The sequence below is a fragment of the Panthera onca genome, chromosome B4 (genome assembly GCF_046562875.1).
Source record: "Panthera onca isolate mPanOnc1 chromosome B4, mPanOnc1 haplotype 2, whole genome shotgun sequence".
NCBI classification, from domain to species: domain Eukaryota; kingdom Metazoa; phylum Chordata; class Mammalia; order Carnivora; family Felidae; genus Panthera; species Panthera onca.
In genome coordinates this window covers 91,715,880-91,733,392 of record NC_138345.1, presented here as the reverse complement: position 1 = coordinate 91,733,392, position 17,513 = coordinate 91,715,880, and the positions used below count along the sequence as shown (strand labels likewise).

Sequence of the window (17,513 nt, the reverse complement as noted above, 5' to 3'; positions counted from 1 at the left end):
GACTGTCAGGAGCCCCTCCTAGCATTATGCTTTGAAATCACAAGCAAGCGCCCCCATGTCTGGGCAGAATCTTCCAGGCTCTACAGTAAGCTGTCCCCCTCCCCCATATCCATTCTTCCACCCATATTCTATAAGCCTATGACAAGGGAAAGAAACTAATCATAAAACCTGATCCTAAAAGCCTTCTGATACTTGCAGACAGCGATTACATATTCACTCAGCCAAGGTCTCCCTGCTCCATTTAAAACAAAAGAGGTTCTCCACTCACGCCCTTCCCACTCCACCAGAAGACGTATTTCTGGAACCAGCGCTGGCCATCCCGAAAGTTGCTATTTCCCTTAGTTGAGGGCGAAGTTAGCGAATCCGTAGCTGCGAAGTCTCAACTCGGGGGAGGGGGCGACAGCCCGGGCGGGGGAGAGCGGCGAGGAGGAGGGACTAGAGGGAAGGACACTGCCCCCTACTTCAGCGAGGTCGCTGCCTAAGCCGCTGGAGCCGCCGGTCTGGGTTTTGGGAGGGAGAAGTGGCGGCCGTGGCGGAGCGGCGTGGACTCCGCACCCGCGGCTCGGTGCCAGTTCGGTACCTGGCGGGCCGGGCGCGCCTCGCAGGCCGGCCGCCCGGGGCGCGGAGGGTGTGAGCGCGCGCGCCCCCTCCGTGCCCGCTCAGCCTCGCGCGCGTCTCGGGGGAGGCTCCGCCGAGAGGCGCCGGGGGAGCCCGCAGCCTCAGTCCTGCCGCCGGCGGAGCTTTGTGCGGCGGCGGCGGCGGCTCCGAGTCCCACCTGCTGGCGGCGGAGAGACAAGGAAGGGGAAGAAGGAGGAGGAGGAGGGGCAGGAGGCGGCGGCGCGAGCCCACTCCTCCCGCCGGCGCCCACCTCCTGGGGGCTCCGCAGTCCCCAGCTCTCGGCCTGCACGCGTCCCGCCCCCGGCCCGGCCCGGCCTTAGGTCCACGCCGCGGCGGCCGCTGCTGCAGCCCCGGCAGCCCGGCCCGGCCCGCCCCGCCCGGCCGCCGCCACCCGGAGCCGCCGGCGAGTTTGAGGCGAGCGCGGGGCGCCCGGCTCCGCCTCGATGTGCCCGGGAGCCGCCTCGGCGCCCCAGCTCCGCTGAGCAGCCCCCCAGCGCACAGCGGCCGGCACGAGAGGGCGAGCGAGGAGGCGCGGCGAGCCCCGGAGAGAGGGGGCCAGCGAGAGAGGAAGAGCGAGCCCGAGAGCGAGCGCAGGGAGCAGACACCATGCCGGGCTGGAAGAAGAATATCCCCATCTGCTTGCAGGCGGAAGAGCAGGAGAGAGGTGAGTGAGGCGACGGGGCGGGGGAAGGCAGGGAAGGGGGGTCCGGGCCAGGGGCCGCCCCCGGTGCCTCCCTCTCCCCCAGCTCCCCCTGACCTGTCCACCCGCCGACGGGGGAGGGGCGCCGCGCCCTCCGGGGCCGCTGGCGGATAGAGGCGGCGCCGTGCGAACTCGGACCGATTTCTTCGGTGGGGGTGGGGGGGCGGTGCGGGAAGAAGGGGAAAGAGGGAGGGTGCGGTAGGCAGGGAACTTTTCGTTTGGGGAAAGATTTTTTCGAGGGGGGGGGGCGTAGGGGGTACTGTAGCTTCTCCGGGGCCCGCTTGCACGTGGAACCCTGGGCGCCTGCCTGCAGGGTGGGCGCTGGTAGGGGGTCCTGCAGTGTTTTAAGTGACTTTTCAAACTTTCCTGCCTCTCCCGCGGCCGCCTTCGCGGTGTCCCTGCCTCTGGCTGGGCTCGATGGTGCTAGGAAGCCCAAAGTTGCTGGAGATTCAGGGACGAGGAGGAGGAGGAGGAGCAGGGGGAGGAAGAGCTTCGGGGCGGGAAGTGGGCGCTGCCGCAGGTCTCCGGAGGGGGGGGAGGGGAGGAGGAGAATGCTGTCCCTAGGCTTGGGGTCTGGGGCTGGGAGCGATGCCTGGGAGATGAGTTATGCCCTAGCGCAGTCCCTGCTGTCAAGTTAATACCGCAGGACTGCGGGCTTTTCGTAATTACTGTCTATTTTCTTTTGTAAAGGCGACTGTCCGTGCCAGGTTGCTTGTAGACCTTTTGTTGCTTGACGAAGTGTGCTGGGCACGTTGCTTCCAAGTGACTTGAGAGGAAAGTTGAAGGGCCTTTGTACCTCAAAGGCTCGGTTCTGTTGAGGTCATTCCACGGTGGTTTGGATTGTGCAGAGGCTGGCCAGGGAGCTCAGCTCGGTAACCTGGATGTGATGTACTGAGTGCACCAGAATTTCCTATACAGGCCCCACGGGGCTAGAGAGGTGTGCGCCGTGACTCTGCTGGCATCCAGAGGGACCCTGGCTGGCAAGGTCCACCAGGGTTTATTCTCCTGCTCCTCCCACCCCTGCCGGCCTTGGCTTCGAGGAAAATGCTTTAGAATTGGATGTGCTTCCGGATGCTGGGTCCGCATGGGCTGTGGCAGCAGTCGGTGCTGAGGTTAAACGGTGCTGTGTGGGTGGGTGGGTGAGGAAAGCAGGGGGAGGCAAATCTGGTGCGTGGAGAAGGCAGAGTTGTCAGGAGAGCTTAACTCCGGCAGCTTGATGAGTTGGTATGGAGGGTGGTTTGGTTATTGGGCATGCCAAAAGTTTCAGGCTTTTGAAATAATGCTTACTTACTGAAGAGCCAATGTACGATTTCCAGTTTTTCTCTAGGTGGCACAACCTGTCTTTGGTTTATATCCTGTTTAATGACTCAGGGAATTCATCCCTTTTTAACCACTTCCTTATTAGATATGTGCATTCATTTTCCAGCACTCTTTCTGGCAGGGGACCTTATGTTTACCCATTCAAAAGGCACCCCCCTGCTTTAGAAATGCTCCTGGTTTTCCCTCTAGGAAATCATATCTTAAAAGTTGCAAATAGTGGTACTAATAATTTATAACCAGGTAAAAGCGCTAAATGAAAGCATTCTGTCAAGCATGGAGTGTCTGTCCTGTCCACTGAATGTCACGGTGAACTTGGTGTTAAATGGATCTGTTTGCTAAAAACATCAAAAATCGTGGTACTTCTGACAAGTTTTATCAGAATGCTGAAATGGTAGATTTTTGAATTGTGACAAAATGTACTTGTATGTCTTTTAGAAATGTATGGTAACTTTGAAAGATGATCACCTAATCTGCTTGGAGGAGATAAGACTGAATTTCCTCCAGAACATAAAAATCTGAGTCAGAAATGGGGTATTCTTTACCTTCTCCAATAGGAGAATACAGGCATGTTTGTTACTTGGTGTCTTTTTACACTTTAAAGATTTCTTCTTGCTTATATTATATGATGCTTTTCTAATTAGCATTGTATCTGATTTGCTTGTGGCATTTCTTTTTGGGGTCCTGATTCACTGGGAATGCACAATTATATGTGTTTTGTTCTCTTTAAAACCTACCTGGTGTCTCTGTTTGAGTTGCGTGTGCGTGCACATATGTACATATATATTTAAATTAACTGCGCTGCCTGCATGATTTTTAATGCACATGTCAGAGGATACTGCTTGAAATTGCTTATTCTTTTGGAAGAATATTATTGGAACGAGTAGTTTTTTCTATATGCGTTTGTCATCAGCTTATATTTAGGTTTTTTTTCCCTTTGGAATTTACAATTTTAAATGATTCAAATAGTGTTGAATTAGTTCTTGTTAAATATAAACAAAAATGTTGAACTATCAGGTTGGTCAGGAAAATAATGAACATAGAGGGAACAAGTACATGTTACATTTTCTCTGGGGATAACATTGGACAAAATGCCATTTCTAATATCTTACCATTAAAGTCTGATGTTGATTGTGCTCACATAACCATTGCTCTTTTCATATCCCCTCCCCCCCAACTCCAATTTATATTTAAACATTCTGAAACCCATCATGGAGACTACTCTAGCATAGCATTTTTTCATGCAGATTCTGTTTAGCTAAATCTCTTCCCGAAACTTAATGCAAATTAATACAGATTGCTAGCTTCTTTAAGGACTACTTATTTTTACAAGTATTTCTTAACATTAATGTTAATAAAATATCCTAATCTCAACTCAAAGATTTAGGGAACCTGCCTTCTTGGTATGTAACACATACAAAGAGAGATTTGGCCAGTATGCCTAATTTCATGACGTACCTATACACCATTCCTAACTTGGGTTCATCTTGAAGGCTTCTGTCAAAGATGATATTGAGTGAACTATTGCTATTGCATGCAATGCTGAGCAGAGAAACTGTAGCATATGGGTTATTGCAGTTAATGCAGTTACTTCCAAAATGACATGTTAAGATTCACTCATGTACGATGACATACTATTAAAATTCAGGGCACATTTCTCTATCTCCTCCCTCCTCCGATTTTCTGCCTGAGATGATAAACCCAATCCATTTAGAAGTCACCCAATACATTTTTGGCTAAATGTTTTAGGAGAAGAGAAAGGACTCTAAAAACTGTTAATTAACCCACTCAAATTAGATTAATATATTAGTTGTTTTAATCTGCTCATTAGTTTATCATGTGTAATAGAAATATAGTTGTTAAGGAAAATGTTGGTAATTAATGATGCTTCCTTTGGCTTGTAGCTTCCCTTCTGATTTCTGTGGCTTTGGTTAGTAAATATTCGTGTGTGTGTGTGTGTGTGTGTGTGTGTGTGTGTGTGTATGTTTATACACCAGGGGAAAATGTATGCATTTTGTATAGTTCCCTTTCTCCTGGCGTTTCTATTCTTCTTATGTGTTTTGGAGGTGTACAAATAAACTTGAGAACTTTCTTTTGGACTTCAGTAGGAATTATCATATCTGGGCTTTTGCTTCTGTTTTGTTGAATGAGAGTTTCTGGATCCCTTTGGATATAAAGACTTTAGTTTTTATAAAATATATGTGAGAAAGCACAGGGGGCTTAAGTAGTGTGCTTTATTATTGTCTTTGGTTTGTTTCATTTTCCACACCACAAGGAGATCTGTTGACCCTATTCTACACAGCCTGCTTATCAAAAATTCCAATTTGAAATTTGACTTTTGACTGGAGAGTGCTGTGGGGAAAAGAGAAGAAATCAAAACGCATGGAGAGTCTGCTATGTGTTGGGCATGGTGGTTGACACTTCACATGCATTATTTGGTACAATCCTTACCACATGCCCGTAAGGTAGGTATTATTATTTCCCCTGACAGATGAAGAAACTGATGCTCACAGAATGAAAAAAAATGCCTCAAGTTAAAAGGCCAAGACTTAGGGCACCAGTTTTTAAGGAGAGAATTCAAAAAAGAAGTTAAGTTGTATTTCTTGAGATGGAATTTTTAGCATTATACACATGCGTGCATGCGTGTGCGCACACACACACACACACACACACACACACACAAAACATGGATTTTTTGGACCTATTTAGTGGACACTAAATCTTTCATTAAGAATTTATAAAAAGAGTTTTTTAGTCATGGATAGTGGGACAAAGCTTCCAAATTATATTTTGGGCTTTTGACAAATGACCAGATGGGTTTATTAACTCTAACAATAAGGATTAAAATGTCAACATATTTTTAAGTAGAATTATTTGGTTAAACTTAAAGACAGTCATTTAAGTGAATGGCTTTTCTCTAACTACTTGTTATAATTCCATAGTTTTCCTTGTTTTCAAAGAGTATTTGCCGTGAAGGCAAGAATTAATAAGAATTAAGTATTTTTCCTCACCGCGATGAACTGGGAAACTACTGTATCGTTAATAGCCATTGTGCATTTGCTCTTTTGCCAACATTTTATTTAATTAAAGCCATTCATCTGAACTCTCAGCCTAGCTATCTATCAGAAGGCCCAGTAGCCAAGCAGATAATGCTTTCTTCTGTGGTAAGCTGATTGTTTTTGTTTTTTTTTTCATGAAGAAAAAGAAGTACCAATTTAATTGGTAAAGAATATTGAGAATTGAATATCATAGTTTTTAAAACTGTTATATTAAATACTGCATGATGGCTGATGGTTTAAGGTTTTTAGGATTTGATCTGCTTACGTTCACTTAAGTTATAATAGTAGTTTAGTAATACAAAATATAAAAGTAATAGTAATACAAAGCAACATGTCCAACAGAGAACAATATTCAAATGCAAAAGCAAAACCTGACTTTGAATCTCTTGATTTATCTTTTGTTAAAGTCTATTTCTTCATAAATACAAAGGTTACCTAAATATAAATATAAAAACTTATCAATACAAATTTCCTTATTTAAGAAACCTACTTGTTTAGGCATGTCAGTGACCAAAGGGTGCCGTCAGTTTTAAGGGAAAGTTAATGTTCTTGAAATGTATCTGCTGAGGGGCACCTGGGTGGCTCAGTCCGTTGAGTGACCGACTTCGGCTCAGGTCATGATCTCACGGTTTGTGAGTTCGAGCCCCGCGTCAGGCTCTGTGCTGACAGCTCGGAGCCTGGAGCCTGCTTCCGATTCTGCGTCTCCCTCTCTCTCTGCCCCTCCCCCTCTCATGCTCTGTCTCTCTCTGTCTCAGAAATAAGTAAACATAAAAAAAAAATAAATGTATCTGCTGATTAAAATGCACCTGATTGAATTTCTTACTGTCTTTCATTTCAACAGCGATTAAACTTTAAGCAGCAAATCAGGTGTTGAAAAGAATGTGAAAACGTGGTTAGTATTCTAGATAGATTCCTTAGCTCCACTCAGCACAGTGGTGGACAGCAAGATACTTAAAGTCAAACAACAGTGGGTTTAAATTCCATCAGCACTTCCTAGCTCTGTGCTCTTTTAAGTTCTCAAAGCCTTTGTATTCTCTTCTTGAAGATGAGGACAAATAACATCTACCTCTTGGGAGGAGTAAATGAAATTAACAAATGTGGAATTTATGATAGTACCTTTCATATAGTTCCGGCTCAGTAATAGCAACTCATTATTTTTATGATATCTTGATATAGATCTGTAAACTTAACACCTCAAGGTGTCCTGATGATAAAATGATAAATTTTTATTCTTTAAAAACTTTATAAACCAGTAAAAAAAAGTCCAGGGTTTTTTGAAAAGCTATACTAAGCTGCAGAACTTTATGAGGTCATTGATAAAGTCGAGTCTAACTGTCACAAAGATGAAGAAAGTCCTAAGGCCACACTTTTTCATACATGCAGCAAACTTTTATTTACCACTAACTGCCATGATGGGTACCAGGGATGAGAAAATCATGGTTCCCACTTTCAAGAAGACTGTTATGGGTAGTTATAGAGTCATGGATGTGACAAATAACTCAGTACAGCCTCTCTTCTCCTGTAAAGAATAGTGCCAAGGGAGCAGAGAAGAGGGATTGACTGTATTGAAGAGGTGGCACAGAGGAAGTGTTAAGAGACTTGAAAGAAGGAGAAGAACTTAGAAGGTTGGATGGGGATGTGAGGATGGATATTTCAGGCAGCGGGCATGGTGTGCTCCAAAGCGTTGTAGATTAAATTATACCAGGAACCACTATTGGTTTCTTAAGGAGCCAAAGTGTAGAATAAGACCATGCATATGGAGTGTAGAATATGAATATTCATTTCCCCATGAGGTAGGGAAGCTGGTTGGAGAAGAGGAGCCTAGAGAGGGCCAGATTTGGAAGAACTTTAAATATGTCGGATGAAAGAGTTCAGATTGCATCCATCAGGTGTTGGGTGAATTGAAGGACTTCCGACAGAGAAGTGAAGGGATCAGATTTATATCTTGGAAAGGTCATCCTGGTAACAAGGAGAAAAGATTGGGGAAAGGGAGATTCTGGAGGGGTGGGGTCATGTAGGAGGCTACTGCCCTGTTTCAGGCCTGCAGAGATAGTCAGGAGGAGGACAGGTGAATGTAAGAAACATGGGGCATGTAGGTTTTTGGTTTAGACTGTGATTAGAATCAGACTGTGTCTTGAGACCCAGTGCCTTGATATAGACACTGGTATTCTTTCTACCTCATGTTGCCTTTCTTTATTTCCTCTTCATCAAGTTTATGTTGGGGAGGAGGAAGGGGGGGAATATAAACATGATCTGATAGAACAGTGTGAAAATAGAAGGCCACCAAAGTGATTGGGTCATAGTGATAGCTTAATGTGCACAAGTTTTGTTTAGTTGTTTTTAATTATGTAAAATTCGTATACCGTCTAATCCTAAAGGAAAAATAATTATTATCCTGTGCATTAGTCTTCTATAACTAATTAGGAATTTTAAGTGATCCTTAAAAAAATTTATTTATTTATTTATTTATTTATTTATTTATTAATTTACATTCAAGTTATCATATAGTGCAACAATGATTTCAGGAGTAGATTCCTTAATGCCCCTTACCCATTTAGCCCATCCCCCCTCCCACAACCCCTCCAGTAATCCTCAGTTTGTTCTCTATGTTTAAGAGTCTCTTATGTTTTTATATTATTTTTCCTTCCCTTCCCTTATTTTCACCTATTTTGTACCTTAAATTCCTCATATGAGTGAAGTCATATGATATTTGTATTTCTCTGACTAATTTCACTTAGCGTAATACCCTTTAGTTCCATCCACGTGGTTGCAGATGGCAAGATTTCATTCTTTTTGATTGCTGAGTAATACTCCAGTGTGTGTGTGTGTGTGTGTGTGTGTGTGTGTGTGCGCACGCGCGCGTGTGTGCGTGTGTGCATGTGTGTGTATCCATTCATTTTTATCAATTCATCTGTTGGATATTTGGGCTCTTTCCATACTTTGGCTATTGTTGATAGCACTGCTATAAACATTGGGGTACATGTGCCCCTTCGAAACAGCATACCTGTATCCCTTGGATAAATACCTAGTAGTGCAATTGCTGGGTTGTAGGGTAGTTCTATTTTTACTTTTTTGAGGAACCTCCATACTGTTTTCCAGAGTGGCTGCACCAGCTTGCATTCCCACCAGCAGTGCCAAAGAGATCCTCTTTCTCTGCATCCTCGCCCACATCTGTTGTTGCCTGAGTTGTGAATATTTGCCATTCTGACAGGTGTGAGGTGGTATCTCATGGTTTTTATTTGTATTTTCCTGATGATGAGTGATGTTGAGCATTTTTTCACGTGTCAGTTGGCCATCTGGATGTCTTCTTTGGAGAAGTGTCTATTCGTGTCTTTTGCCCATTTGTTCCCTGGATTATTTGTTTTTTGGGTGTTGAGTTTGATAAGTTCTTTGTAGATTTTGGATACTAACCCTTTATCTGTTATGTCATTTGCAAGTATCTTCTCCCATTCCACTGGTTGGTTTTTAGTTTTGCTGATTGTTTCCTTTGCGGTGCAGAAGCTTTTTATCTTGATGAGGTCCCAGTAGTTCATTTTTGCTTTTGTTTCCCTTGCCTTCGGAGACGTGTTGAGTAAGAAGTTGCTGTGGCCAAGGTCAAAGAGGTTTGTGCCTGCTTTCTCCTCGAGGATTTTGATGACTTCCTGTCTTATGTTTACACTTGATCTTAGCTAAAAGGCCGAGAAGTGATTCCCTGTCTTACGTTTAGATCTTTCATCCATTTTGAGTTTATTTTTGTGTATGGTGTAAGAAAGTGGTCCAGGTTCATTTTCTGCATGTCGCTGTCCAGTTTTCCCAGCACCATTTGCTGAAGAGACTGTTATTCCATTGGATATTCTTTCCTGCTTTGTCAAAGATTAGTTGGCTATAAGTTTGTGGGCTCATTTTTGGGTTCTCTATTCTGTTCCATTGATCTGAGTGTCTGTTTTTGTGCCAGTACCATACTGTCTTGATGATTACAGCTTTGTAATACAGCTTGAAGTCTGGAATTATGATGCCTCCAGATTTGGTTTTCTTTTTCAGGATTGCTTTGGCTATTTGGGGTCTTTTCTGGTTCCATACAAATTTTAGGATTGTTTGTTCTAGCTCTGTGAAGAACGCTGGTGTTATTTTGGTACGGATTGCATTGAATATGTAGATTTCTTTGGGTAGTATTGACATTTTAACAATATTTGTTCTTCTAATCCAGGTATGTGATTTTTTTTTAATTGAAAGAGAAATGTGGTAGTTATTATGTTGTGGAAATGTCTTTCCTACTAATAGAATTGGGTGGGGTTTTTAACATTATTATTTTCTGAAAACAACTAAATGCTCTGTGAATAATGTTTAAAAATAGTTCATATATAGGACTCAAAATGACAAAACTGGGGTTCAAGTCCTCTCTCAGCCATCTTCCTGATCTTTTGGCCTAGTCATAGACTGCCCCCCACCGTGAAACTCCGTTTTCTCATCTCTGAAATGAGGATGATTCTTGGCATACTGACCTCCTGGGATTATGTTATGGAGTGAAACCTGTTAATTTTACATGACAAAGGGGAGAAGTAAAAACCTTAATTCTCCGGGCACCCGGCTGGCTACTCTTGATCTTGGGGTTGTAAATTTGCAGCCCCCATTGGGTGTAGAGATTACTTAAAAACAGGAAAAAAAATCTTCCAAAATGAAGTTCAGCTATGTTATGAGGTTTGCCATGTTAGGCTCCCATTTGGTTGCAAAACAACTCAAATAATGCAACTAAATTACAATACATTCAAAGCTGCACCGGAAGACAGCCTCTTTCCTGGTTGTCCTTGGAAAAGTCCAGCTCAGACTAGGAGTCGACCTTGTCTCCTGCGCCCTGTTGTTCGGTTTCTGCTTCTCACCAGTCCAAGCTTCTGATCTCAACCCAATGTCCAAGGGACCATTACTTCTCAAATTGAAATCACGTATAGAACCTTTTTACAGGAGAAAAAATTTCTTGCAGATATCCACTGCTGACTTCATTTTTACTGTGCTGCTTAAATATGTACTAACATAAAACTAGGTGTAAATTCCTGATGCTTATAGCTCTCATACAATCACAGAACCACAACAGATTTTATAAGTGAAATACAAACAAAACTACTAAAAAATCAATAACTTTCAAATTAATGACATTTATTTCATGTGACTTGATATTGTTTGCCTGAAACTAAATCTCCTCTTGGAGCGTGAATATGGTACTTGCTGCTATGGAAAGTAATGTTGTCACATGCTGCTATGGAAAGTAATATTACCTTTTTTTTCCCCCCACTGGCTGAACTCCTTTGGAACCTTGGTTTTAACAATCTGTTGTTACTTGGTTGTTTTGGGCATGAACACATCATTTATATGTGAAGTCCTCCATTCTTTCTTTTTAAATTTTTTAATTTTTTTAACGTTTATTTATTATTGAGAGAGAGAGAGAGAGACAGACAGACAGACAGACAGAGCATGAGCACGGGAGGGGCAGAGAGAGGGGGAGACACCGAATCCGAAGCAGGCTCCAGGCTCTGAGCTGTCAGCACAGAACCCGACGTGGGTCTCGAACTCACGGAATGTGAGATCATGACCTGAGCCGAAGACAGACACCTAACCGACTGAGCCACCCAGACGGCCCTGAAGCCCTCCATTCTTATTGGTCTGCTTTATACCATGGTGATCCTAAATACAAAAGCCAGCATTGGCTTTGCAGCTGGTAGCAGCAGTGGGCTACATGCTGATCTATGTTAGTGCTTCTTAAACTATTCTGATGGAGGGCTCTTTTCATCCCAGTCTGGTCAGTGGTCCCATACAGCCCAGTGAGTGTACTAGGGCTCACCTGAGTTACCAGAGTCTGACCACATCTGTATATGTCTTTACCCTGTTCAGTGAGGTGAGCACATTAATCCCAGACTGGGATGCTGGGGCGGTGACACATTGCTGTAGGAGTTTCTGAATGCCTGACTTCATTTTCAGTATTTATCTAACCATGGGCGAGTGATAAACAGTTTTCCTGACTGACACTGACCACAGACCACACTTTGGGTAGTACTGGGTTAGAACATGTTTATGTGGCAGGGGTTAGGGAGGAAGGCTTGGAAGGATGGGAGAAAGGTGTGTGTGTGTGTAAAAATGTACACAGTACGTTTGAGATATACAAATGAAACATAATTTATTTTCTGTAGCTGCTTTCCCCTTGCCTTTGAGATCCCACTCATGTTGAAGATGGAAAACATCTGATCTTATTAATTAAGAGCATAGTAGTTTTCAGTTTAAACACTCTTTCTTTGGTGGTTGCTCTCTTTTCTCAAGGGTGTTCCTTCCCTCATTCTCTGAAGGGGAAAGTTAGTATCTTCATGGCGCTGGGTGAAGGGCATTTGATTCACTGTGTGACCCTCACTTTGTCCCCTGCTCTGCACTTGGCATGCTTGGTGACTGGGCGCTGTGCCCTGGTCTCCACTGAAATGAGACTGTTCCCATTTGGTCTTTGAATGTCATCCTGGCAGCTGATTTGGACTTCCTGGACCTTGCTGTTATGTCTACTTGTGAGATACTGTAGCCTGTGACCGTCTTGTCAAAACTATGCCTTTTTTGGGTACCAGTCCTGTCAGCATTTCTGTATCCCTCTTGGGCACTTAACTCTTTCCCTTGAATCATGGTGGAGTTTGTGGGATCTTGGGAGGTGCCCTCACCACCTCTGCAGATCTGGCACCTTCTGCAGATACTACCGCTGCTTTGCTCTCATGCCATGTTGAATGCTGTCTCTGCCAAATAACCATCATGCTGGGTGATGAGGATCACTCGTCAGAAAGTTCACTATTGCCCTTAAAGCTACACAGGTGTTTTTCTCTCTTTTTGCATTTGTCAAGGAGTTTTAAATCCTTGCAGCATATTGGACACTTGTACCTGATTATGTGTCCCCCTGTCCCTTCCTGTTTTTCTCATTCTGTGCTGTATCAGATATCTAGAATGGCTTCAGTGACTTGAAAACTTAAAACTAGAAGGCACAAGGGTCAAAAGGGTGAGTGAACACAAGGAACAGTCCTGTTCGCATCTTAGGTGGGTTCCTCTCTGTAAGATCGGAATGTCAGAGAAGAAAGAAAGAAATAACCTAGAGTTGACGTAGCCTGAAGCTGACTGATACCTTGTATTGCACACACACCTTTTTCACTTAATAGTTTTATTAGAAATCTGCCCTTTATATTTCATCAGCAGATGTGTGAACGTGAGAACTGACATAGTTCTCATGATTGGAAGTGTAATTGCAACGTGCATTAGCAATTAGATATTCATGTATTTTATTTATTTATTAAAAATTTTTTAACGTTTATTTATTTTTGAGAGACAGAGAGAGACAGAGCATGAGCGGGGGAGGGGCAGAAAGAGAGGGAGACACAGAATCCAAAGTAGGCTCCAGGCTCCGAGCTGTCAGCACAGAGCCCAATGTGGGGCTCGAACCCACAAACCATGAGATCATGACCTGAGCTGAAGTCGGGCGCTTAATCGACTGAGCCACCCAGGCACCTCAGATACTGATGTATTTTAAAGGTTTACTTTTTATTTTGAAGAAAGATGTTTAAAAGAGATCACTAGATATCCTTAAGACTTCTAGTATGAATTGATGCTAGAATTATTATTTTACTAGCCAAGTGTTAATTTAGTTTGTTTTCACAATTGTTGAATAGAGCAGACAGTATGAAAGTCTGATACAGAGTTTGACATCTTTTTATTAGCAGAGTCTACGTCTTTTTAAGTACAGTTCATAATTTGAGAAAAAATTAAGGAAGATTGTTTTTACCTGTTAGTACATTAAACAGCAACACCAAAACAGTAGATAATAACGTAGGTGAATAATCAGATAATAATGTAGTAGTATTTATTTGTTCATTTATTCTGATACATACTCTGTGAATAGTTTTCCTCCTTGATATCTTATGATGTCAAGTATTTGTCTCTCCTATTACTGACCTTCTAAATGCCATTGACAGAGACTGTGGAGTGTGCTAACGTGCTCACAGAGTCATACTTCGACAGTCAGGATTTCTCCATTGCCCTCCTCAGAAGTGTCAGGATTGTTGACTAAAAGAGATTGGCATTAAAATTAGATTTTTCAGATGAATTCAAGTGTTTCTTTTTAAATGTATAATTTTCCAGTGTGTGCAGAGCACATTTTCATTAAATGAAAACCTTGAACAAGGCAATATAAATTTAGTTTCTTTGTTACCGTTTCACTTTTCTCCCCCCCATAATTTTAGTTAGGAGAATGAAAATTTGCCAGGCTAGAAGCCAACACCTGTAGTGCTGCATCTGCTGAGGAAGTACCTCATCTGGCTTTGGTCGTGCACTTGAATGCTGATGTATGTTTTATATCAGCTGATATATGGTGCTGGTGTGTGTGTGTGTGCGTGTGTGTGTGTGTGTGTGTGTGTAAAAGCCCTACCATTGAAGAGTAGTCTTGCTTTCTCATCAAGAATCTATAATGTTATTGGGTGTGATCTGCGCCCTGCATTCAGTGACTACGTTTATTCAAAACCCCACCCTTCTTGCTTCGACTCATCATAGTGAAAAAGGAAGGAGAACGATGTATTAATTTTCTTGGGATTTTCTAATGAAGTACCACTGACTAGGTGGCCCAGACATCAAAAATTTATTTTCTCACAGTTCTGGAGGCTAGAAGTCCTTGATTAAGGTGTCATGTTAGTTTCTGGTGGGAGGTCTCTCCTTGGGCTGCCAACAGCTGCCTTCCCCACCGTGTGCTCACATGGCCTTTCCCTGGAATATGCATGAGGTGCAGGTGGAGCGAACTCTCTAGTGTGTCTTCCTACAAGGACACTAATCCTGTGGGATCAGGGCCCCACCCCTGTGATGTCATTTAACTTTAATTACTTCCTGGAGGCCCCATCTCCAAATACAGCCATGCTGGGGGTAAGGGCTTCAACACAGGGACAGAAACATCCAGTCCATAGCAGGCAGGAACAGAAAATCAGTCAATGGCATATATAATGTTTCTATACGTTTCATCTTTCAGCATCTGGAAACTGCTCCTTTTGCACAGAGGTTAATGTACTTAGAAGATGGTTTTAAAATACAGCCTCCAAATTTTTGTTTTTTGATAGTTTTCTCACTGAGTATCTGTGTCCCCTCCATTGGGATCTGGGCAGGCTTGTGGCTGCTTTAAGCAACAGGGTATGCTGGGACTGACGCTGTGTGACTTTTGGGGCTCAGGTACAACAGATGGTGTGGCTTCCCCCTTGTTAGCTGGAACACTCGGTTTGGAGCTCCGAGCCACCACCGGGCTCTCCTGCTTCTGCTGAGTCACCACACTGTGTGGAAGTCAGTTCACTTGGAGAGGCCTGCATGTAGGTGCCCTGTTTGTCTATCCCGGCCTTCAGCCTTCCCAGCCTAGGTACCAGACGTGTGAGTGGATGAGCCTGTGGATAATTTCAGCCCTCAGCTGTTGAGTGCCCTGGCCTGTGACTCTTCCTAGCTGGGGCCGCAGACCATCATGGAATCGATACAAGCCATTGTGTCTGTCATGTCTGAATCCTTGACCTGTGGACTCTATTAGCATCACTAAATGGTTCATAAAAAGCAGCTACATTTCGGGGTAATTTGTTACATGGCAATGGTAAGTGAAACAGAGGCTGTATGGCCCCGTTTTGGATCCCTTATCTCCTGTTCTGTTGCACTCTCTGAAACTCGTTGTTTATCATCAGCAACATCCTTTATATCCTCAGCCTCCCCTGGAACTTCCCCTTCCCTTTCTCGATCTAACTGAAACATGGCTCTTCCATTGCTTCCTTTGTGTCCTCTCAGGCGGTCCTACTCCTGGAGGAGGGACAGAAGGTCCTTTCTGTTCTTCTTTGCTGTTTCCAGTCAGTTTTCTTCCCCTCCTTTCTGAAAATTTGTAATTTTGAATCTCGTGCTATAGCACCCTACAAACCACTGCTCCTCTCTGTTGTGGTCACTTCTCTGCGGTATGTGACCATTTTAACTCCTGGCTCACTGCCACTTGTTCCAATGTGGCTTCTGTCATAATTCTTATGACTTCAATATTCATACAAATGGTCCCTCCAGTTTCTTGGTTTGCTTCTCCATCCTGTGTCTTTCTGTCTTTCGGTTGTTATATCCGACTCTACCTCAGTTGCTCGCTTCTGTGACCACATTCTACACCAGCAGTTTTCAAAGTGAGGTCCAGTGGCCCCTTGGGGCTGCAAGCCATTTTCAGAGGGTCTGTTAGGTCAAAACTATTGCCACAATAATACTAAGACATTATTTGCCTTTTTATTATCTTTGTCTTGGGAAAGCTTTCCAGAAAGCTGCATGATGTGATGAACATCTTCATTCTGGCCACTAATGGAATACATACTTGTATATTCTTGTGTTTAAAAATTTTTGTTTTAATATTGATATTGTAAATATTAGTAGACATACCTTGCATAACCAAAAACTTTTTTAAGGTCCTCACTAGTTTCTGGGAATGTAAAGCCACGCTGAGACCAATGTGTTTGAGAATGGCTGCCCTGATACTTGTTACTAATGACTGCACCCTCCATTATCTCATTCTGCTCTCCATTTGGCACCTGTCTTTCTGTAATCCTGACTCCAACGGACTTCAATTCCAGTAGGGCCTAAAATCCATCGGCTCTCCCCTCTTTATACGTACTGTCAACACTCCTCTCAGGTCTTCATTTCCCTTCTTTCCAGCTTGACTTTCCATTATATCATATAATCAGTCTTTTAGGAGGATTCTTAATTCGCTCATGCCTCTCTCGTTTGGTAGGACTCATCTGGAAAACCCGGTGAAACTCCCTACCACTCTAGTTTACTTCTGTAAAATTTAATGTGGTTGGAGAAAAACACTCAGCCAAGCTGACTGCTTTCACCTTAATTCTGTGATCACTGATCCCCAATGGGCCCTTAGTGCTGCTAGGTTATCAGGCTGCATTATCTTGGTCAATTCATTCATGCCTCTGCTCTCCCAGATGACTGATACCTCCCACTCTTCCCTGTTTCCTCGAACCTTCAACACCTCCTCTTCCATTCTCACCCTCAGCTGAAAACTCTGCTTCCTATTTCACTTAGAAAACAGAAGCAATTAGAAGAGCATTTCTGTTTGCCTCTCTGCCCATATATTTTGTCTTCACTCTTGTTACTGTGGTTGAACTGTGTGCTCCTGTGCAAGGCCGGCTCTCTACTTGTACACACGATCCCATTCCCTCTTGCCCACTCCAGAACATGGCTCCAACATATTCTCCCCCCTCTCCAGCATCATCAGTCTCCCCCTCTGCTGGATTATTGCCATTATGCATACATCCGTGGTATTATTTCACCTACTTTTTCACCTCTTTTGACTCTCAATCCCTCTGGTTACCACTACAATTTTCTGTTCCCCTTACTACTGAAATCCCTTGAGAGATGTTCCTATGTTCACTCTGTAATATTTCTTTTTTTATTCTCTCTTGAACCTTGTCCAGTCCAATTTTTGTGCCCTATTCTATCTTCTACCAAGAAAACCAATGACCTCCATATTGTTAAGCCTGGTGGCCGATTCTCAATCACCCATCTCCTGACCAGTCAACAGAATTTGACATCATTAACTACTCCCCTCGGGAAACACTTCATTCATGTGGTCACTGGTCCATCACATTGTCCTACTTTTCCTTGTCCCTCATCAGCTACTCCTCTTGGTCTCTTCTGTATTTTTTCCTTGGATCCCTGACATCTAAATATTGGAGTGCACTAGGTTTTGGTCCTTGTGCCTCCTGTTCTTTTGTGCTCCCCTCCAGTCTTACTGATAGGCTGGTGCTTCCCCCGTTTGTATCTCCAGCCTATTCCTTTCTTTT

The 17,513-nt window shown here is 43.6% G+C and overlaps 1 protein-coding gene across 1 annotated transcript in view; it reads left to right on the top strand.

The window, feature by feature from the left end:
* The first annotated feature begins 403 nt into the window (after positions 1 to 403).
* Positions 404 to 17,513, top strand: part of GRIP1 (glutamate receptor interacting protein 1) — a 691,569-nt gene continuing 674,459 nt past the window's right edge. The window contains exon 1 of the mRNA XM_078449707.2: positions 404 to 1,282. Within this exon, the coding sequence (XP_078305833.1) occupies positions 1,225 to 1,282 (58 nt within the window). The 5' untranslated portion in view covers positions 404 to 1,224. The remainder of the gene's footprint in view (positions 1,283 to 17,513) is intronic.